We start from the raw sequence: 24,566 nt of genomic DNA on the forward strand, positions 1-24,566 counted from the left end.
GGACCCCTCTCCCCCAGCCAACTGGTGTAGTCACTCACGCATTTCATATCTCTCAGGTTGGTAAATATGAAACTATAACAATTTACAAAACAGGTGAGGTGGAGTAAATGCATTAATATGTAAAAAACTGAAATGGTATGTACACCTACCACAATCAATCATCTGCCATCAATTAAAATCTGCTAAAGAAAAGGAAATAGTAGAAGGAAGACGTACAGTAAATGGTCCTTACCTGTATATTACACATCCCTTACTCTAATGGAGAACAACAGTTATTCCAGAGAGATAATTATTTGAACATTCACATAAGTTAGCAACACTTATTCCAGAGAGATACTAATGGAACATTTACAGTTTAATTTAAATGACAGTGCAAACTACTTACAGTACTCATAAAACAGTGCATATCTGAAAGCGGTACTTATTATAAAGAGCAACTCTTATTCCAGAAAGATACTTATTTACAGTTAAATAACAGTGCCAAATTGCTGATAAAACAGTGCATCCAAAAGCGGTACTTAATAGATGGCAACACTTATTCTAGAGATACTTATTGGAACATTTACAGTAAGTAAAAGCAGTTGGTGCATCGGTTGTGGCTTGGACTCCCAACCTCGAGGTCGGGGGTTCGAAACTCTCGCTGTGCAAATCGCTTGTCCTTGGGCAAGGCACTTTATCTACAGTACGGTTGCCTCTCTCCACCCAGGTGTACAAGTGGGTACCTGGTAGGTTCGAACACAACTGCGCTGATTACTAGCTGCAATATTATGGAATTCTCCCCAGGGAGCTGAGTATGTGTTCCATATGTGTTTGATCCAATGACCGGGGTAGTAATGTGAAGTGCTTAGAGGCATTGTGCATGAAGCGCTATATTAAAGCGACATATTATTAATTAAACAACAGCGCCAACTTACCGAAGGTTTATAGTGTTTATCTCTTATAAATGGCAGGAAAGAGGCATTCACTCTTGGAACTGGTGGTGGCTTTATTTTTGGCTCTTCAAGTAGAGTGTTTAAGTCCGGTGGTATATTATTGATTTCCTTAATTGTTTTGGATGCAAAAACTTGTAATTTCTTTACAGTCTTAACAGCCGATTTGTTATTTGGTTGTACTTGATGACTATCTTTTGAATTATGAGATTTGTTATCAAACAGATCTTGGATGTTGAGTCTGTCATTAATTTTCGCTAACAGTAATGAAATTTCATTGAGTTGAATATCCTGATCTTGAGTATTCTTCTTTAACACGCTACCAGTTGATAAATACGTCCAATTATTACTAAATATATTCACAACAACATATGCAATAATAAATAAACAAATAACTGCTGGCAATGTACGAGCCCTTGTAACCCTAGAAAACATCTTGCAAATTACTCCGTCCAGATTTTGAAATACTAAAATTATTGTGAGGCCATCAAAGTCGTAAATGCATTTTTTCAATCAGTAAACTAACAACACCTGAAAAGAAAACAAAAAAACAACCGTTAGGATTAACTAAATATTGAAAAAAATAAATCATTGTCAATTATTTTATTTTTTTTAAATGTTGAAAATTATTGGAAAATACTGTTAAAAAGTAACTATTTCAATGAAATGTTCAAATGTGAAAGCTAAATACTTGATATTCACATATATCAAATCTACTATCTACAGAATCTATAATTATTGTAATCATCATCTTCAGACAAAATATTGTAAAAAAGTCATGTTTTTCTTCTGAAAATTAATTCAGATTTAAATAAAAAAGGATATGACACCTCTTTTTTTGGTGTAGGACTAAAGCCAGCAGGACAAAAGCCACCAGGACACAAGCTACCAGGACAAAACACACAGAAAAAAATGGACTATATCCATTTTGACAGTGGTATGTACAGTATGTGCTTTTGTATTAAAAGTAATTCTTAATATTATATTTCATTAACTTTACGTTGTTCACATAATAATCTGTTTTTTTATATTGACCCCCCACTTGGCACTGAAATATTTGTTGTGTCAGAATTAATAAATAAGTGCTTTGAATTAGAACTGGAAACTCATAATCTAAAGATCAAGATAAACTGCAATACACATGTAAAAGGGCCACTGAATAATCTCTTGATAACAAATAAATAAACTAAAATGCAACTGTATGGTCTGTTGGCTTGTCCTTGTGGCTATTGTCAGTATAGACCCCCCCCCCCACTTGGCACACTGAAATATTTGTTTATTTGTTGTGTCAGAATTAATAAATAAGTGCTTTGAATGAGAACTGGAAACTCATAATCTAAAGATCAAGATAAACTGCAATACACATGTAAAAGGGCCACTGAATAATCTCTTGATAATAAATAAATAAACTAAAATGCAACTGTATGGTCTGTTGGCTTGTCCTGGTGGCTATTGTCAGTATACAGCAGTTGGCTTTGTCAGGTCATGGTCACCTCTATGATCATAATGGATTGGATTGGATTAGATTTATTCGGTGTAAACACCAAAGATAGCCCACGAAAGTCTAGAAGACGACTTATTTACAGTGGGGACCTTCTGGTGGTGATTGGGCAGTACACCGGGAGATAATCCCCTACTCTTTTCCGAAGAGTGTGCTGCGTTCTTTAACGTGCACATGGGCTATATTGCACACAGGACCAACGGCTTAAACGTCTCATCCAAAAGACAGTGCGCTATCGTAACTTGTATTTCAGCCCTCTAGCTGAAACACAAGGAGAGGCAGCGATGGGAATTGAACCGGGGACATAGAGATCTCCACAGTTCAGCGCACACACAGTGGCTACCACCAGATTAGCCGACTGAGCTAAGCTGCTCTCTAATATTATATTATAATAATATTATAATATTTTACTTCAAAAAGATTGCTACAAAACACAGTTACACACAGACCGACTGTAAATACAAAGCTCACATACTGTACAAATAAGAATGAATACAGTACAGGATAAACAATTGGTGATCTGCTAAAATTTTACAAATTTCAAATTATGAAATTATTTCAATATCTATTGATTCCTGAGTTTCAGAATAAAAAAGTACAGCCTATTTTCTAGATCATATACTTTCATTTTCATTCAGTAAAGTTTTTAGTCATCACACATTGTTTAGGTTATAATTTTTTTATACCTTGTTCAGCGAACCTCTAACCACCAATAATGGTGATTTTGAATAAATATATAATTTATTTTTGGCCAGTTAGCACATCCCCTCTGCCACGAAAAATGGTAATTTCAGAAAAAAAAAAATTATTCATTTTCATTAAGCCCTCACTACCTGAATTCTAAATTAAGATTATTTCTTCAATAATATAAATTAGTATGTCATTACTACAATTGTTTAAATTCATCAATAAGATGTTATTTTCTCCTCCGCCTACTGCAGATGCTTTTGACAAAATCATTTTGGTAAATAAGAAAACAATTTTATTTTTTTCCACCATCTGACGATCTTCAAAAAAATGTCGCTAAATGTGCATTAAAGTCTTGCTATAATTACCATGATTAAATTTCAGTTCGCATATTTTGAGCACCACTGAACATTTATCTTGCACTACGAATATTGGCACTACATAAATGATTGCTTGATTGAATTTATAAATGTATGTCAGTAGACACAAAACATATAATCACAAATTATTTGTTTTTAAACCTTTACATAATGGCAGTAGTATATTAGTATATTAGTATATTAAATTGAAGATGCAACTGTATTTAGGTTTCAAAATTAAAAGCCAACTTTGAATCAGGGGTAGCGTCAGCAGTTGGGCCGGTATAACTAAAAGAATCAATATCAATTCAAATCAATGGTACACATTGTAGAAAGCTCAATAATAGTATTAGAAGGATAACCGCTTACTTTGTCAACCAAACTTGAAGCTGTGTAAATTTGCTCTAAGTAAACACTTAAAAGATTGGATCAAACATGTACTCTGTATTGTTCAAAATAGTTACTTGGCTAATGTACAATGGCAAAGTTAATCAATTACAGCGTAACAGGTGGGACATTTTTTTCAATAAAGAAAAACCAATTAAATTATAATAGGCCTACTACAATTACTGTATATAACATATATTTGGGTAGTAGTATTATAATACAGAGGTTCATATCAATTATCAATTTTAAATAAGACACACACAACCAATTTTATGAATTTCTAACAAAATCATAGATCACGTGTTATGTAAATAAAATGTTATGCAGCCACTTAAAATGTACACTGGACTCTTATTTAATTTTATTACACTATTATTGTCATTATTTATTTTTATCAAATAAAAAAAAAAATAATAATAATATTAATAATTATTATTATCATTATTAATTTTACTATCATTGCAGTAATATTAAATGAGTGTATAATTTAATGAACCCCAACCTACAGCCATAATATCAGCACTGGTTCGAGCAGCACACTTATCTATGGGGTTTCTTTTTTTTTACTTCTCTTTCGGAACGAACAGATATCTTTCCAGAGTTGTCAGGCTTTTGGCCTTGACAGGGTCTAGAACTAGCTTAGGCCTACAGTAGCTAAGCTTCGTAAAATCTGTGCGGAAATCTGCCCTTGTTTTCCAAAATGCATGGATGGATGCATCGAGGCCAAATTTTTTAAAAAGTTCCATTTTGTATTTGACAGAATTGTCTGCGCTAAGCTTCCAGCAAACTTATACCCTATTCAGACTACACTCTGTTGCGATCGGTTGTGATGTAATCGGTGGTAATCCAAAACTGATTACTCCCGATCGCAATCAACGAACGCATTCAGACCAACACAAACAAACTTTACATTCTAGGGCCTAGACCTCCGGTGGCTAGGCCTATATTGACTGACCTCAGCCAAACAATGCCTGTGGAATTCGTTGTGATTCGTTGCGATCGGATTCCGTGGTAATCGGGAGTAATAAAGATTGTAGCACACAATCGCAACGGGTAACAATTGCGATATCGATTACACATCGACTACTATTGGTGAGCTTTCACACACGATTTTACTTTGTGATTGGGTGTCGCAATTGCTACAACTGATCGCAATGCGATGCTAGTCTGAATGGGGTATTAGTATTTTATTAAAATGTTATTGATAATTATTAATATATTTGAATAATTTTATCTGATTTACTTTATTATGATTGTAGAGCTGTTTCATCGATAACAAACCAAGTGTTCTTCTAGTCGCATTTCAAAGTTTTTCTTTTGCGATCTGCCCCGATGTTGGTCTGTAGAGAGGATACAGGCAAAGCAACTAGAGAAGGTGGCTTGGTTTATTATTGAAGGTTCTACAATCTTAAAGCAAACCAGATGAGAATATACAGTATTAATAATTATCAATATAATTTTAATAAAACACTAGATTCAGTTTGCTGAAAGCTAGCGCAAGACAATTCCGTTGATACAAAATGCAAGGTATGTAACAGACCTACTGTAATAAGAAGAAAATCTAAACTTACAATGGAGTCAGAAACTTCTACAGTACACGTACTGTATACAGTAAACAATCACAGGCAGGTAGATTACTAGATTCTACAGACTAGGTGACAATTTGTTTGTGTAAAATGAATCTCAAACAAGCTCCCTCCTCTACAGACAAAATGCTGTCTGATTGCAGAATTTAATATATGGCTTATATATTGCAGATAACATTTACAATCAATAATAGAATCATCAAAAATATAACAACACCAGTTATATCAAATAGCCAATGTAAATTTGTTAGTTTGGATTAGATTATACAAATATTGTACAGATCAGTTTGTGTTTGAGAGAAGGTTTAAACAGGTGTGTACAAAAATTGAAAGAGAGAGGCGTAGAAGAAGCAAAAATTATGAGTTCATTCAGGCAACTCTGGACTATATCTGCATATTGTTTTTACATCAACTACACTGGCCAGACTTTGAGTCAATGGCCGGGGGAGGGGGGCGTTGAGGGCCCCCGACAGGGAGAAAAAAAACCACAATTCCATCAGGGAGAAAAAAAATTATATGTATACATATTAATAGTAGACCTTAAAATCAATTGTAGCCTTTGAAACCCCTAAGTTTCTAAACATTTTAAGTGACGCTCGACCACGCCCTCTTTCCTCTCATAGGGGAAACCTCCCCCTCGTCGGATCCCAAGTCAGGAAAATTCTGGCGCCACCCCTGAACAGGAAATTCGCCTATCATGAATCTGGTGGTGGAACAAATCTTCTTGGATAAGGACTATAAACCGTACAGTAGGCCCAGTGACATACTTTGGCTCATGTGCACTTAAAAAACCCAGTACATTTATCAAGAAGAGTAGGGGTTACCCCGGTGTACTGGTCCATTCAGCCCCTGCTGGGTACAGATAAGAGTAGCTGGTACCAGTCTCCTAGGGGGAGAAGAAAGTTACTTTATGAGCTAGTCCACACCTCGAGTGCTTTGAGACTCCGGTATAAAGCGCTACATAAATCGAACTACATCAGATGAAACCTCCTCTACAAAAATAAAAGGTCTAGGGGTCTAGAGAGTGAAAAACCGAGTTTCTGTTCTGCATACATACATGCCAACATTTTGGTAGTAAAAAACAGTAAATCACCAAAGGTCTGGGCCTGTGAAAGGGGGTAGGATTAATGGATTATAAGGGTAAATCTCATGATTCTTTGTGTATTTCAATAATAAAATTATTGATTTTAACTTGTGTGTTTGATTTTGACTTAATAGGCGTGTCCCCTTAATATAGGTTTGGCTGTAGTGTTAAAAGAGATATTTAATAATAAAATAATAATAGTGAAGTTTTATATAGAGCACATCCATCTAATATAAGACTCAACCAATTTCCCCTTATTTCACGGGGAAATGTCCCCTTAATAGGGGGTCCCGAAGGAGTAGTTCTACTGTACAAACATTATTCAACCGCTTTTGATGTGTTGCTTGAGCGATAAAAACGGCATGCTGACTAAGAGTAGTACACACTGCCTGCACATACACAGCAATTTTATGAAGCTCATCAATTTGTAAATTGGGTGACAACAGCCAAACATTAACAATAACATAAGGCCAAGAGAATGAAAGTTGTAGGTTTGCGTCCGAAAAATTTTGAAAACACATGAGGCATTTTTTCATTTTTCATTATTCATTTTTTTTTTTATAAATGCTGTCCACAAGCTGCGGCATTGGTAATTTTACATTTATTCCCAAGAAACAATGCTTAGTCATAAATGTACACTAGCCTATAAAAAACAGATTCCTTTTCTACATTTAAGACCTCTTTAAACATACGAGATTTCCTATTGGTCAGAAAGATCGATTTGACCCGTAAATGACCTCAGCAGTGATCAGCGATCATGGTGCGATGTGGCCAGGCCTCCCTTCGCTCGGTGTTCACGACGAGTGATCAGTGATGAATAGATCGTTTTTCTGTCTGTTTACGGCTTAGAAAGTCCGTTTTTTTTAAATGAAGTATATTTTTTTTCAAAATAATGAACTTTTCAAAATAATGAAAATTTTCGTGCGGTAGCTTTTTAGGCATGCGGGCGGTGGACGCAAACCTACAACTTTCATTCCCGTGGCCAAACACAAATTAAAGACAATATCCATGTTGTCAACCGGACTTGTTTAAACTGTTTAACATTTATATGAAGACTTTCTGTATAATTTTTCTTTAGACCAACCCAAGGGCCAAGTTACTTAGGCCTACATCTCCCTGTTCTGACGACCCTACAAAAATTCATTCACGACCCAAACTTGGGTCACGACCCATGGGTTGCCTACCTACTACACACAACAGAGAGATAGCCTGGTTAGGCATAGAACTAGAGGGGCTAGGGCCTCGCCTAGGCCTACTACTATTACTCCAGGCAGACTAGGGCCTAGGGGGCCTAGCCTACCTACGTCGTGGATCGACCACCAAATCTCTATCTCTGAAAACCAAGATACTGTCTGTATCTGTCAAGACTTTTAAGTGCTCGTGTATTCTGCTGTACACATCAACTTATTCGTATAGCAGGTTTAGAATTTTAGTTCAAGCTTACGAATAAAACACAGACTTACAATGAATTCAGAGGCCTATCACCTTCTGTCCACCTAGGCCTAGGCATGGTCAAGGTCTAAAGTCTATAGTCAGTACTAGCATGCACAATCATAAAGCATAAAAAAGACGACGTAGCAGAAGGCAGTCTTCTTGAAGATCGATGATCAAGAATTACAAACAGGCGCCCTCTACTGACCATTCGCAACAAGTTTTGGTTACATAATAACTTTTGGGACCGGGGTTTTGGTGGTTTTTAGCAGATTTGGTCTCGAATTAGAATCCCTCTAATTAAGAGGAACATTTTCAGTTTTCTGCCAAACCTATCCATGGGTGTCAATGACCTGTTTCTACTGACGAGAAAGAACCGTTCTCTGTGGCAGTAGAAACAGGGGCCTACAAAAAGAACCGTTCTTTTTTTGCCGTCCCGAATCGGTCAGTGTTCCAGACTTACGATGTTATAATTTATTATTAAGAGTAATCAGTAAAACAAATGTTAAGCTTCTATGTTTTAAGCCGTATAACAACATTTATCAAAGAAAAGATAGCATTCACTATTTATTTTATAGTGGTCTTAATTTGGGAGGGAAAATTGTCATTTGGGTCCCGGCATAACCACGGTTGGTCTCTAAATAGAGGAAGTTTTTAATTGGAGGGAACAAATAATGTGAAAATAAAGGAATTCAAACGGGACGACAGAAAAGTGGTATTTCATTTTGGCTGATAATATTGCAGATGTAGCTATTACTGTTGAAATAATCTAATCAATAAATCGTCATTGGTCTAACGACGTCACTCATCCCTGATCAAATAGGCCTATGTGGGACGGATTTAATTGTTTCTGAAATAAAATGCGATTGAGTATAACCATCTGTTCTATTTTCTCTATGGTTTAACTTTGTGAGATAATGTAGGCCTACCTGACACTTTTTGTGTCATCTCACACGATATATTCAGAAACAAACATATTTGTCAGCTTTCTCACGACATAAAAAGTTAAAATTAATCATTTTTTTATTTCAGCAAATTTTTTTTATTTATGCAAAATTTACGACAAATATGGACAAAGAAGCGTTCCGGTTCGGTTATGGTCTGACCAATATTATATATCACCGCTCAATATTATAAATATATCCTTTGTATGCCAAATTGTCGCGTTTTATTTTTATTAGGCCTATTTTTTTTATTTATTTATTTATTTTTTGGTACAAAATTTCAAGCATACCTCAAGCATAGGCTAGGCCCTACCTCCACTGTACAAACTTCGAGGTCTGGTTAAGAGTTCCATCCATGTTTGCATGGAAGCACGTACACACGCACATCCACACACTTCTACATGGAAAAGATTCGAATCAAGAATATTAATATGAATTATTTGAAATTTTCTGTCGAAAAAGGAAGTGCTCCAGTCAGAGGGAATACTCTATAACTTCCAGTACGAACAATGCCTGTAGGAGTTTTTAAATTTTTAAAGTTGAAAAACACCAGTGTAGGCGCCATCAGCGCGGGGTCTTGGGGAAAAACTCTGGATCCTCCGTCGAGAAATAGTAGAGAACCTTCGAAGTCTCAAAGAACCATTCTTGGCATCTACTTTTAAATTTTCCTCTCCTTAGCCCAATCTTGCTGGACCTGAGGTGGATGCAGGGACGGCGCCAGAAAACCCTTGAACAGTTTGTTTTACCATTTCGCAATACTCTGTATTATTCCAACCAAATAAAATATGAATTGCATAATTCGGTCATTATTAAGGCATAAGGGCTACTAACTTCAAATGCAATTACTATAGCATTGCAAACCTGGGTGCTTGTGTTTGGGCCCACTCTATAACATGTTCTGTTATGCACTGTATTCATAAGTCAAAACTGAGGACATACTTTTTCCTAAATTTTATAATTTAGAACGTTGATGCCACCGGTGCGGGTTAGGCCCTGGAAGTTAAACCCCTGGACCTTCATCGGTAAATAGTAGAGAACACCACATTTAGTCTCAGAGAGTCATTCCGGGTAGGCCATGTAAGAATTTGCTCATCTCAGCTCTAACAATCATGATGGGGCTGAGTGGTGTGCATCCCTGTCGAGGAAGGATTCTCATCGAGGAGTCCCTGCACCGCCACTGGTAAATATCTCTAATGGGTCAATGGGAGTGGGGGAAGTCGCCCCTATTCAAAATGTCCGAAGCAAAAAAAGTCACGCTCAAGCAGTTAAAAAACACTTTATTTCTTATCTCATACATTTTTCGCTGATTTAATTGTGCATTCGTTCGTCGTTTACATTGATTTAATTACTTCTGTAGGCCTAAATTGAAAATTAAAGGTAAATAATGTATACTTAAGTTGGAAGTTTGGTTTTACTTTAGTTAAGTTACTTTTATTAATTGTAAATTTTGTTGCTTTTTTGTATTTAACTGAACCACTTAGGAAACCAGTATATTGTATTGAAAGTGTATTTCAAAATAAAGAATAAATAAATAAAGTGTACTTTCCCAAACGTCTACTTGATTTGCATTATAGTGTATTCTAGTGTATTCGACGGAGAAAAACATTCCCGATGATGGGCGTATAAACGAGAGTGAGTGATGAGGGTGCAGGTCAACTCGGCCACAAGTCAACTCGGCCACAGTCAACTCGGCCACAAGTCAACTCGGCCACAAATCAACTCGGCCACAAAAAGTTCGGCTACAGCCAACTCGGCCACAAGTCAACTGTCTCTTATACACATCTAGATGTGTATAAGATAATAATAACAACAATGACAACAATAATAACAGCAATAATAATAACAATAAGTATAGTAATACTTAAAGAATTAGTATTTTATACTTGATGAATTACTCCTTCAAAGTGTAGTACCAGTAAATGACTTTTGGCCGAGTTGACTTGTGGCCGAGTTGACCGTAGCCAAATTTGTTGTGGCCGAGTTGACTTGTGGCCGAGTTGACATGTGGCCGAGTTGACTGTGGCCGAGTTGACTTGTGGCCGAGTTGGATCGAATTCAGTGATGATATGCGCTCCATTATTAGCATAAACATAGATCCGTCTCTTGCCGTTAGGAGTAGATTGGTCGTTTTCCTGACGACTTTTCTGACGAAAAAGTTAATAAACGAGAGTGTACTGAACTCTCCGGGGCATGAAACACACCGTTAAAATCCATGGGAAATGTTTTACTCGACAATGAAAACATTAAAAATTCCCTGGCAGAAAATACATTCCCATGCCACGGACCACCCCGTAAGTGATTTTTTACGTAAACTTAGGCCGTCAATGTAGACAGCGAGCGATACACCTTTTGTTTTCTACCGGTACAAATCCAATCTACAATTGTTTTATGTTGCAGAACCGTCGCCGAACAACTTTTTCTCTTACTTTTATAAATGCAGAGGACAAAAAAAAAACAAAAAAAAACAAAAAAAAACTCCCACTGTGCTTTTATAAATTGACTGTTTCTGTTACGTCAATATTTTGTACTTAATTTTAAAACCTTCACATTTTTACCGGCGGCGTCGATTGTTTGTATCCAAATGTTTGATGTTAAACCAATCCTTTTTATAAAGTGCTGTAAATACAAAACAGCTACAATAGGTCAAAAAATAATAATATACACAATATAGGTAATATAACATAATTTAATGAGTGAGATTCTGGATGATGATAGGATGTGTGAAAGCTTGAGCCAAACGCCGATGCACTGAGTCTAACGCCGAATACATGAGATTTCTTTTTGGTTTTTTTTTCTTTTATTGTGGAAATAAGAAAATTGCATTCAAATTTAAGTAATATATTTGCCATTTTTGGTGCCATAAACGAAATGTTGTACCTCAATTACAATAAGTATGCTTTAAAGTTTACAACATGCTGAATCCAAAATCGAAAGTAGGACCTTTTGGTACATTTTCAAATCATGCGTTTCGATGAATTAAAAAATGTAAACAAATTTGACAACAAACATACTGTAATAATATTCACTACAATGTTTTATGTTTTTACAACAAAACAGAAGTTTGCTGGTATGGGATATGATCAGGATCACACCGTGCATGTGGGCGTAAAGAAATTTGACAACAAAACTACTGTAATAATATTCACTGCAATGTTACATGTTTTTACAACAAAACAGAAGTTTGCTGGTATGAGATATGATCAGGATCACACCGTGCATGTGGACGGTATGGAAAACACCCTTGTGAAATCAGTCTCTTAATTTAGCAAAAAACAGCAGATTGCGAAAGCTTCAATAATAATAATCATTTCATACTGAATCAAAATGAGAGATCAGACCACTGTCCATTAAAGCGAATTCAGTGAACAGCAATTCATTGACACAATACTCCCTTTTATTATACGATGATGACGGCAGGGGTTTCAAGTCTCTCGGAACTTGTGGAAGTCTCCCGGAAATCGGGAGCTCATTAACCATATCAGTGGCAAACTCAAGGGTGGTGGTGGCAGCCGGTCCGGGCCCCCTCAATATTTTAAAATTATAAACAAAAATAGCGTAGAAAAGGAAATTATATTCAAAATTAAGTATGAGAGGGCCATTTCCGAGCATCAAGATGTGCCATAATCATAAATTTTCTTACCTCAGCTCCAACAGCGGTGGGGCTGAGGTAACCCCCCAAAATGAGGGAATTAGACAAATATTGGCACCACTTCTGGTAACCACACACTTTTGATTTGTGACAAAATGACAAATACACATTTTAAAACTTGTTAAATAATAATTTTATTTTCTAATAATTTTCAATTTCAAAGAAAAAAAATTCAAAATATAGTAAAATGGCATTACCTAATATTGTTGACATATCTCTGAGCAAGCCACAAAGGCCTCTTAGGGACAATGGCTGACATGCAGTACTCTGAAATCAATGCTGAAGTTAAAATGTTCCTTAGAATAACATTCTTTAAAGTAATTTTATGAAAACTTTTTTAATAGAAATTTTAATGCAAACACCCCTTTAAGTTGCCACCAAAATAATCATGTTTCAAAACTTAACCTGTTTTACAAATCTATATTAAGCATTTAGAAAACCTTTTTTCAAAATTATAAATGCGAATTGCACAATCTTAGATATAGCACTTTACTAATCAATACGATCACATTAAATACAAACAATATTAGTGGATTTTTAAAGTTTTAAAATAGAGAGCAAAATTGTAATACTGTATAAAAGAAAAGAGGTATTGCGAAGGTTTGCTTCAGGAAGATCTTTTTAATGTATTTGTTAAAAATATGTGACAAATAATGTACTTAATTTAGTAACATAGTAACATAGACACTCTTGTATTCAGTTTATATAATACTAATGTAACTGGAAGAAATTATACAATTGAAAGTTTCACCACATCCAACATTATAAATTACAAACTAAAGGACGTCTTAATTAAAATTCAACAAAATTTATATTCTCTAGAGCTAAATAGAGAAACTTTGCTTACAATATTAAAAATATTAATTACCCTTTATTACCACAATTTACAATTTCTTGAAATTAATTATGAATATAATTTTGCTTAGTACTTCTACTGTCTCTTGCGTACTTCTACTGTCTCTCTTCCCTAAACTGAAATCTTGCCATTGTTTTTCACAGGTTTCTATATTTTACAATTGATTTATTTGTCAGTATTAGAAGTAGTATTTTGAGCAAAACCAGCACTTTATTTATATTTCAAACACTGGTAGCACCTGCCAGTAAATCAGGTGCAAAAACACCAAAATTGCTGCTTTTCTCCCATTTAAGAGAAACATGACTACACACAGGCCGTACAATAATGTGTTTATGCCTAAAAAGCAGAAAACAGAAAAATACAACAAAGACCATTTTAAAATCTATATTGAAGAGCAAAACGATCACATAACACTGTCGCATCGCCTACCGTCCAGCAAAATAGGTATATTCCAGCCTATTTAGCTCATTAAAAAAAAAATATTTTTCATTGTAGTCAAAAAAAAAAAAAAATTTCGTACATTTTGGGTTGGTCGAGCATGGCCAACACAATAATTATTTTTTTATTTGGCCTACGTAACATAAAAAAAAAAAAAAAAACAAAAAAAAAAAACATAGTTATAAACTCGCATTTCCTTGTATGCCCAATTGCACTGACATAATTCAGAGCAGGTTTTTTAAAGTGTTTAGTTAAAGACATGTCCAAAACTTTGGGTATATTTGAATTCCTTTAGGTAAACATAAAATTATGATTGATAACTTATTCTACAGTATAATAGTTAAAATTCATTGTATGATAGTAATCTAGCCTAATTGCTCATAATGAATGTTCTTGGTCATATATATACCAAACACTAAAAGTTGTTTTGATAAGATTGAAATTTTCATAATTTCATTTTTCTTTTTACTGTAGACTAAATTTTGTGCGCCTGTTTTGCCACTAAAATTTAAAACTTTAAATGCATGTCAATGTTATGTATGAAATAAGTGCTACTCGTTTTCTATTCTGAAAATGTTGTCGTCCCCCCCACTCCCACTCCAACTTTTGAAAAATTCTGGATCCGTACTAGATTCTGGATGAGCACTGTACTATGAAAGTACAGGATTTGGAATCAACAGCAAAATCCTAAAATTGACATGAATGACACTCAACAGCCAGGAATTAAAAAGCAAGTACCACCACTCAATAATATTAATTAGTTATTAATGGTTGTTCTGTTGAAAAGAGTTATTAGGCCTTCTTCATGCAACTTCCTCCAAAGGACACGTTCATTGTCCACATCATGGGCACTCATCTGTGCGTCTGTGTGCTCTACAAAATCTGTGTCATAATAATGAAGTGTGAACCGCTTATCGTAGCCAAAGCCATATATGTTGACCTCGTCACATAAATGTATTGCAAGGAACACAACCAGGGCACCTAAAACAGAGAGAATAAAAATAATAAACTTGAAATAAAACTAATTTTTCACTATTCAACATTTTTATACAGCAAAATATAGCTTTATTATGTATACATCAGAAAAGCAGAGTGAGTGTGTGTCTGTGTGTAAGTTTATTGTGGGGGGGTAGGTTAAAGTTCGCAGGTCAACACACGCTACATAACCATTTCTTAGATTATATCTAGGTATAAAAACACTAAATGTTCTCCACAATTTTATTGATGAAATGCAAAAGGTTACGATATAAATATTTTTGGGCTTGATTCAAGTAGTCTGGTGTCTTACCTAGCATAAATTTGGATTCTGAATTACAGTAGAACCTCGATTTTACGTACATGGGACTGGAGGGCGTACGTAAATAGGGAGATTCGTAAAATTGAGGTTGGGTTATATTTGTGGTAACCTTTGACCTAATACGTACGTAACGCTCAATAAACGAATGTTATGAAGAACGATGTTAACTACAGTAGGTTAGACCTAGCCTCTAGGCCTACAAATAAAACCATGTGTTTAGTGTTTTTATTTATCACTATATGATGTCATAATAAAGTGTTCAAATAAAACAATGTGTCTAGTGTTTTTATTTATCACTATACGATGTCATAATAAAGTGTTCAAATAAAACCATGTGTCTAGTGTTTTTATTTATCACTATACGATGTCATAATAAAGTGTTCAAATAAAACCATGTGTCAAGTGTTTTTATTTATCACTATACGATGTCATAATAAAGTGTTCAAATAAAACCATGTGTTTAGTGTTTTTATTTATCACTATACGATGTCATAATAAAGTGTTCAAATAAAACCATGTGTTCAGTGTTTTTATTTATCACTATACGATGTCATAATAAAGTGTTCAAATAAAACCATGTGTTTAGTGTTTTTATTTATCACTATACGATGTCATAATAAAGTGTTCAAATAAAACCATGTGTCTAGTGTATTAATTCATCACTTTATATCTTTTATTTAACTAAAGAACATGAAAATATTGTAAGATTACCTATACGACAAAGGTATAACTTGGGAATTCCCCTTCATGGCTATTCTAAACAACAGAGCTGTGGTGTTGTCTGGGCCTGCTGAGACAAACTAAAACCATGTGCGCTGCACTGGGCGAGCCAACCAATTAGCATTTGTGTACATGAAACACCAACCACGTGCACTGCACTGACCTAGCCAACGGAAATAGCGTTCATGTACAAAATTATGCCTACTCAGCTTCGTGTAGAAAATTTGACCAGACGAGTTTTCCCTCACGAAGCTAAGGAGGAAAGCAATTACAGGTATTTTGAGCACCATCGGTAGTTGTTCATCTCACTCAGGTCACGTGGTTTTAGATTATAACAACCTGGTACTAGACTCAATGAACGTTGCTTTTAAATGAAAATATGTTGCATTATGGTTTGTTATTGTTATAGTCTTTTTACTTATGGTTGCTCTGTAAAAGGCTGTTTGTTTTGAATATTTTCAGGGTTTTTGATGACGTCATCGCCGATACGAGGCGTAGGTAAAACCGAGAGTTCGTATAACAGAGCTACGTAAAAACGAGGTTCTACTGTAATTTGAATTGACCAAGGGGCCAATTTTTAGTGTTGGCGCACACCAAATAAAAAAATAAATGCAGGGCTTAAATATGTACACCTTTAAACATTTGATAGATTATGCTGGTGTTCTATCTACTTATCTACTCTTTACATAAACAGTATTAGCACAACGCAAGTAAAACTAACGAGATCTTACCAGTGGTAGGCCTAGCAGACTTGGCATCCAGGTAATGTGAGAATATGTAGCGCATAAAGTCCGGATGTAATATGCGTAATTGTTCAAGTTTAACCTTTGGCCTTTTTGGATGCCTGGTAAACAGGGAGCAAAAATATTACACATGGTAAATAAAAAGAAATTAATATAAATGATGAACAAAATCTATCTTACCTTATATTTTATAATTATTAATATTAATGATTACATTGTATTATCATTATTGTTATATGTATTTTTATACTAGTATTACATTGTTTTGATATTACTATATTAAAATATTATACTATTATTTTTATTATATAACTATATATCTTAATATTTTTATTACTATTTTTTAACTAAAAGAAGGTATGATACTTTTGCGACCATTACTTATGGACATAGTATATATGTTCGTTCAGTAAGTATACTTCACAAGATATGCGCTTGAAGGTTTTATTCTTTCTAGACTGCAAAAAATTTAGCATTTCGTTCAGCACATAATTCTTTAATGAACATTTCATTAAGGAATTATGACGTTACTTTATGTTTTAACAAATGTGTTCAGATTCATATTTATTCAGACAAGGCATACAGGTGGAAACAAGACAAAAATAATACATATATAGTAGATGCCATCAAAATCTAATGCAATTGTGTTTGGAGAAGCCAAATAAGCCCAAAGGGCTTTGACTGGTTTCACCAGAGAAAAAATGAAAATTAATCGGTTCCATGATCAAAGACAACACAAAACAATCATAAGTGAACAACAACAAAAGGAACAAGGAAAAGGTTTTTAATATATTATTACAGGACAAGGTATTAATTCATATCAGATATAATTGCTATAGTAACCATTGTGTTGTATCAAATATGTCCAGTTATACATCCTTATGAAACTCAACGTAATTGCATGGTATCATGATGTACTGTAGGTTTTGAGTGTTTTTTTTTTTATCCATTATTGAATAATAAACCAACTAAATGGTTACCATAGAAAATTCTGATTTTTATTGTATTACTGTATTGCAATAATATAAAACATGAGAAAAAAAAGTCTAGTCTAAAGAAGGAAAATAATAAGACGTCCATCACCAGGTATGGTTATTTATTTTTTGAATCAAGATTTTAAAATCATTCAGACGATTTGGCCAATTTTCTATGGTATTGTATAATAAACTCTATTCTACTGTGAAATTGTATAGGAAGAATACGCCTTGTATGTTCCACCGTATGGAAAGAGGAAACCTGGTCGCCAGCGCATTATGTTTTTACATTATATCCAGCGCCTTTTGGGTGATCCTGAGGGAATGCTGCAGCCACACCAAATTATCTCAATGGCCCAAGATCCCAAAAACTGGAAAAAACTTGTGGTCGTCTGCTCCGCAGCCGACTGATGATGATGACTGTGAAATAAATTCTTTTACCATATATGCAAAATAACAGCATATATGGTAAAAGAATAAGGATAAAAATGATAATCTACAAATAATGCTATCATGATTAACATGAAGTGGTGCTAAAAATACCAATTATAAAATATAGAGAAAAGTGATAATCAAAAAGCCAAAGGTGATGAATAGATTTTAAAAAGCAATGAAAATTGTGATCATGATTTAATAATGATTTAGTGATTCAAATCACTACTTTAAGTTCAATAATCATTCAAATCACTGTTTAAAAATGATCATTAAATGATCATTCAAATCACTGCTCAAATGACCATTCAAATAGCTACTTAAATGATCATTCAAATACCGGTAGCTACAACTGTGAAAGTCCCTCCCTGGGCCTCTGTATTTCAAATTCCTGTGATCTGCTACTGAAAACTATGAGTTTTTTTTATTCATTAATATAGTCTCAGAATGCACGATCAAAGAATTTAGGAGGACCCACAGACAACCAACTTTCGCGACAGGCCAACCACAAACATTAAGCTCTCTTCACATGTGCAAGATTTTTAAAAAGCACCTGGTGGTCTGACGAATTTCAAACAATATAAATGTAGTGCTTTTTTGCATTGTCTATATATTAATTAAAAAGTGACTAATTAAAATGGAGCCACGATATACTGTGATAACGTACAATGTTAAGTTCTTTTTTAATTTGTCACAATGTAGGCCTATGGTTAATCAAAAAACAATCACAAGCAGGATATATATGTATCTTGATTCTTATAACCCCTTATAACCAAATAACATTTATAATGAAATTATAATGTATTTCAAGTTCACAGTAAAAGCCATTTATTATTTATCAAAACCTATTATTTTAATAGTGGTATTACTGTTCCAAGTACTTTTTAACTAATTATTATTTTATTATCTTAACGAACATACTATTATTGGAGTGGGTGCCTTTGAAGACCTACATCTTGAAACTTACAAATCCACCACAAAATGTAAAAATAATCACAAATATAAAAACATTGTACATACAAATGTCAAAAAAAAAAAAAAGGCAGTAGACACTATGCTCTTTGTTTCAACCCCCGGATGTGTAACGTGGACATATAAGCGTGAAGTTGAAATTTGTAAGCGTGAGGGTGCAATTCATGTACAGTAATTGGTGATGTGACCTGCCAGGAAAACACTAGCCTGTCATCACGGTTTGGAAAGTTTGATATTAAAACGAGTACAAGTGGTTAAAAAAGGCTATTGACGCGTAGATGTAGCAAGTAGATGTAGCAAGTTACAAGACTGTTTGATTTTACTTTGACAATTATTGTAGGCCTAGGTAGAGTTACTAATTTTAATGTGTTACCGGAGAATTCTAAAAGCAAAATAAATTTTACCACTAGCTGTAGGATTAGTATTATTACGGTAGATGAAAATTTGTTTTGGGTTTGTTTTTTCCGTTGAGTTGCAGTTTACATTAACTTTCTTCAGTGTAGGTTAGCCTAGGCTGGTATCAGTTATTGGCCTGCTGGTCAGTCGTACAGTACGTCGTCAACTCGTAGAAGCCCTAGCTAGTAGTAGCAGTGTAGGTCGGCCACAGAGACTAGGTAGGCTAGGGCCTACTATTATTAAATTGGGAAAATCCATAAAATGAGTAGGTCAGTAGGAAATTTTTTTTTTTTTTTTTTAACTAATATTGTGTTTATGCCTAAAAAATAGAAAATATACAAAAATACAACTAAGACCATATTTAAATCTAGGCCTATGTTGAAGAGCAAAGCGATTGCATCGCCTACCATCGCAAGATAGGCCCATTCTACCCTTTTTAGCTCATTAAAAAAATATTTTTCGTTGTAGTAAAAAAAAAAAACATGTATACATGCCTAATACCCTGAAACATTTTGGGCTTGGATGCTCTCTGGGGCACTCAGAAATAGATCTCTAGTGCTCAAGTAGAAATGACGTAATGTAAGGCGCCATCAGTGTTAGACCTAAAAAAAAAATGTTATGTTGGCGTAACCTGACCAACCCTAAAAAATCGGCTGACCCTAGACATTTTAATTTAAATTTCACGATACAAGTTTATGTGTGTAAAGTGGGCGTGGCCGTGCTTCACTCAAAATGTTTAAAAAATAGTCAAAGGGGTGAAAAATATGACAATTATGGGCTTTAAAAGCTTATTTAATTGATGTTATAGATTCCAAGGCCTTTGCTAAATATTGTGGCAGTCAAAAAAAAAAAAAAAAAAAAATCCCTACCTACCTACCCTATTTTTTGGGGTCTGTTACGCCAACATAACATTTCTTTTTTTTTAGGCCTTAGTTACCTACTTGGATAACACACATGCGTAACTCTATTGTCTATTTGTTTGCTAGTAGGTATGGTCAAGGAAGCTCTCAACAGGCTTCTTCAACAACTGTATGCATGCAGAAGAAGCTGACTCCCAAGACAAAGTCCAATGGAGGAACAGTTCTATGTATAAAATATAGCATCTTTAATTTAGGAGTTCAATGCTTGTGGTAAGTAATGGCAGTGACAAACGATGAATTATGCAATTTCAGTGACAGTCAAACAGGACAGAAAAAATTGAGTTACAGTCGATACAAACTAGTATGACATGCATATCTTAATTGAGGGTGGTTTTTGTAATCTAGCATTGCTTTACAATACATTACACCAAAAGCTGGTGATAAGTAATGGCAGTGACAAATGAGAGTGAGAGCTGGTGCATTTAACTGGTACCAACGATGAATCATGCAACTTCCAATTTCAGTGACAGTCAAATGTGATTGTGATAAAAAGCGAGTTACAGTCGATACAAACCAGTATGACGTGCGTGTCTTCATTGTGGGTGGTTTTTGTAATCCTAGCATTGCTTTACCATACATTACGTCAAATGTCTTGAACATAGAAAATGTATACCATGCATTCTGGACAAATTATACATGCAGAAACAAGAGAAAATTATTTTTACAACAAAAATATTATTTATTAACATTAATCCCTTAACAGAGCTTTTTGAAATTTAACGTTTACACATGCTGTCAAAGAACATGGGTTTATTATAAAAAGAATTACTTGAATATAAAAAAAAATTAAGATTTCGATATTTTATTCAGCTTAAGCTCTGTCTACACTATCAAATTTTTATGTGACAAATACATGTAATATGCCCATATTTGGGTGTAGTATGACATCATCATGCCCATATATGGGAACATCACATAAAATGTGACAGTGTGGACAAACCATTATAGTGTCTTTATAGTATATTGTATACAAGTTATTGCATCATATCTGTCTATGAAACTTGAAACAAACTACTTGAACATCTGTAACCGAGCCTAAAACTGTGTGCAATTTTAGACACAAATGTCAGCATTGTCTGTCAACAACACCCTTGTTTAATAATTTTCAAAAGTTCACCAAATAAAGGGATTTTACTACAAACAAAAAATTACATTATATTATTACTTCTGAAAAACAAATCTTTATTTTAGTTTCAATGTATAAATAATGAACAGTAAAATGGGACTAGCTGGAGTGGCACGCCTAGTTGGAGTGGTACGCCTAGTTGTTAAGGGTGGTTCATACACTACTTTTTGGTACAACTGTTGCATACTGAATTGGAGGACTTTAGTTAAATTCACTCTGTACTGCACGACTTGCATCCCATACATTGGAACTGTGAGCAGGAGGCACAGAACACACAGGAGTGAGGCAGAAGCAAGAAGGCAAACGTTGGACTGTGTTTGGTTTATTGCACAGACAGAGGCCTACAGTATTTCTAGTTAATTGAATGTTTGTTGTTTTTGACATTTAATTGGATTGGACAGTTGCTTTATATATGTTGGATGAGTGTGTAAGTTAAAAATTATTTTGATAACATACTGCAGTTAATACACAAAAAGGTGTTGGGTCTAGGCCTAACAATCGGTACTCATCGTACTGCATGGTTGTTGCCAATGCCAGTTTCCACATTCAGGAGTGAAGCCACAATTATGTGTCTCATGATGGGTAGTCAGTCGTAGCCTAACCCTACGGCTGTAGAATGTAGAGCAATACCTTTCTACAAGATTGTCATGTATACTGTATGATATATATAATTGTTTAAATCAGTATGTGGTGACTTCTTTGCATTTAGTACTGCGATCTTTGCTATTGTTTGTTATTACCGATAGAATAAAGAGGTGAAAGCACTTGGTTAAAACAGTATCAACTTGTCTAATCCTAATTACATACCTTTTGTACAATTATAATACAGTTCAACTATAACTAGCAGTGACAGGGTGCTGGAACTCTCTGGGATTTTCACTCTATTGTTGATATTTTTATATTGTAATGTGTCATTCCTGACAATGCAAAGGGATTATAGATTTATGTTAAATCTACACTACTAAAAAATTCCTGGTTTATAACATGGCAAGTTTTATAAGAACTGGGTCACTTGGATGGCGCTGCACGCCAAAGTACACCTTTCTGGCTCTTCAAATCTATCAAATGAACAATATCGGCCCCTATTGATAGTTGAGAACCCCTGTTTAAAACAGTCGAATTATGCTAGCATTACAATTATGTTTAAGCCTAGAAGTAAAAACAAATTAATTGATACTGCTCCAGTTAGAATTATAAATTTTCACTGGTGTTACAGTACTGTATATTGAAGAGGAAATAATGTGATATATATAATATTATATTTTTGCAAATAAATGAAATACACAATTTTTTGATTAATCTACCGTGTGGTGATGAATGAAGGAATTAATATCTAGGAACTGAAATAGTGTACAGAGAATAAAATCAAACATGCTAAAAAGAATGTAGGGCTTTTGTTGAGTTTATCATAATAGAGTGTTTTTAACTGACCACGGGTTTCTCCTTGATGAGATGTATATGGGTGGCTGAATATTGTTAACCATGTTACTGCCAAAAGCTATATCATATTTCTTAAACATTCCATAAAAATACAGAACAGTCTTAAGAGAAAAAGAAAATAAAACTGAAAACATTACTATTCTAAGATATTTTTACGATAGGGGGTCACAGGGACATAAGATGATTATGAAAATGATGGTTTCAACGTACGGTAAAAAAAAATACTGCCCAAAATAAAACATTTTTATTTAAAATATAATAATGGATATTATTTTTATTACTGCTAAAAACGGATGTCTCTAAAAATATTTTCTTTTAAAAACTTTAACAATAAATTGTAATATATAAAAGCCTGAGTAAATTATTTGAATTATTTTGTTTTTATTTTCTCATTTTTATCATCGGTTCAAATTGTTTATACTATAAACATCAATTCCGATTTTATAGATGAAATAATTACCAATTTCTTATTAATCAATGCTATAAAAGCTACAGACTCTGGGAAACATATAGCGGAAACAGATGGTATTAGACAAGAATAAAAAATAAAAAAATCTAGAAAAAAATTCAAGAGCCCCACAGGAAAAAAGTATGGGAAAAGAATTGAGTTACGTTAACAATAAAAATGAAATTACCAAGGTTTCGTATATGTATAAAATACCGGAAGATCACTTCCAGTAAGAACATCATCAAAATACTGGAAATCAATTCCTTTCGCTCCCATAAATAGGAACAAGTTTTGCTGCGGCATGGTTAAGAGAAATGGATTCCATAAAATTGAAATTGAAAATGATCATTTAGCAACTCAAATCCAATTATAGGATCTATGATCAACTACAAAATAGTTCCACTACTTTCAATAAAATCTCTTCAATCAATCAATTAAGCATATAATAATCAATAACAATCAATAATTAAATCAATAAAATCAATGTATTATTAATTTAAAGTATAATTAATCATATCGATTATAATAAAAAATACAATATAAACAATTCAAACAACAACTGATGAACTACTAATGGTGAAAGTAGTTGTATAGCTGTGTTAATCTAAACAATAATTTAGTAATAAGACAAGATTTTTTTAATTCTTTGTTTCGCATACTTTATTTTTTTTTTAAGATCATCGGAGGAGGGTGGAATAAAAATTTTGTTTTCTTAGTTAGCACATAGTTTTGCCAAAAACATCCAAATAAAGGAGAAAATAAAAATAAAATTTTATTAGTGAATGTAAAATGGGATGATTTAATGCTTCAAATTGATTTAATTAGGAAGAAATATACATATCTTACCTTTTGGAGATTTCAAGGCATCAGAGGGCGTAATAAAAATAAAGAAAAACTTTTGCCTTTTTTAAAATGAAATTTCCATTTTTTCATGCCAGTGGGTGCACTAATTGGCCAAATATGAAATTTTATTTTTATTCAAAATCATTATTTATTTATTTATTCAACTGAACATACACTTTTGTTTAAGTGGCACACAACATTTCGGTGCGTTCAATGAGAAAGAAAAAACAACTAAACTAAAAGAGTTATACAAAACAATTATACAATAACAGTATTCAATACTGTATTGGTGTTGAAACAAAATCCACTAAATAAAAAACAACATTACTGTAGTAATACTGTAGTAATACTATTTTTAGAGTTAAAAAATTATTACGTTATTAAGATACAGATAAGCACAAAAA

General features: G+C 33.9%; 2 protein-coding genes across 8 annotated transcripts in view; both read right to left on the minus strand.

Annotated features, from left to right (window-relative positions):
- LOC117106829 (alpha-N-acetylgalactosaminide alpha-2,6-sialyltransferase 2-like) overlaps nt 1-8,155 on the minus strand; it is a 37,451-nt gene extending 29,296 nt beyond the window's left edge. The window contains exons 1-2 of one of the 2 annotated variants that reach the window (XM_033248300.1): nt 7,997-8,154; nt 915-1,460 (exon numbers count right to left, since the gene is read on the minus strand). In XM_033248300.1, coding sequence (XP_033104191.1) covers nt 915-1,364 — 450 coding nt within the window. In that variant the 5' untranslated portion in view covers nt 1,365-1,460; nt 7,997-8,154. Of the gene's footprint in view, nt 1-914; nt 1,461-7,996 lie in introns of both variants that reach the window. The other variant, XM_033248299.1, reaches the window with a different exon arrangement.
- Nucleotides 8,156-12,666: 4,511 nt separating this feature from the next.
- The window catches only part of LOC117106856 (alpha-N-acetylgalactosaminide alpha-2,6-sialyltransferase 1-like), a 40,200-nt gene continuing 28,300 nt past the window's right edge, over nt 12,667-24,566 (minus strand). For 3 of the 6 annotated variants that reach the window (XM_033248338.1, XM_033248343.1, XM_033248339.1), the window contains 3 exons: nt 22,863-22,972; nt 16,600-16,712; nt 12,667-14,832 (listed from right to left, as the gene is read on the minus strand). In XM_033248338.1, coding sequence (XP_033104229.1) covers nt 14,609-14,832; nt 16,600-16,712; nt 22,863-22,972 — 447 coding nt within the window. In that variant the 3' untranslated portion in view covers nt 12,667-14,608. Of the gene's footprint in view, nt 14,833-16,599; nt 16,713-20,819; nt 20,927-22,862; nt 22,973-23,506; nt 23,614-24,566 lie in introns of all 6 variants that reach the window. The other 3 variants (XM_033248340.1, XM_033248342.1, XM_033248341.1) reach the window with 3 other exon arrangements.

Source organism: Anneissia japonica, unplaced genomic scaffold (assembly GCF_011630105.1).
Source record: "Anneissia japonica isolate Jap-2015-1 unplaced genomic scaffold, ASM1163010v1 scaffold1165_len1893470_cov193, whole genome shotgun sequence".
Classification (NCBI taxonomy): domain Eukaryota; kingdom Metazoa; phylum Echinodermata; class Crinoidea; order Comatulida; family Comatulidae; genus Anneissia; species Anneissia japonica.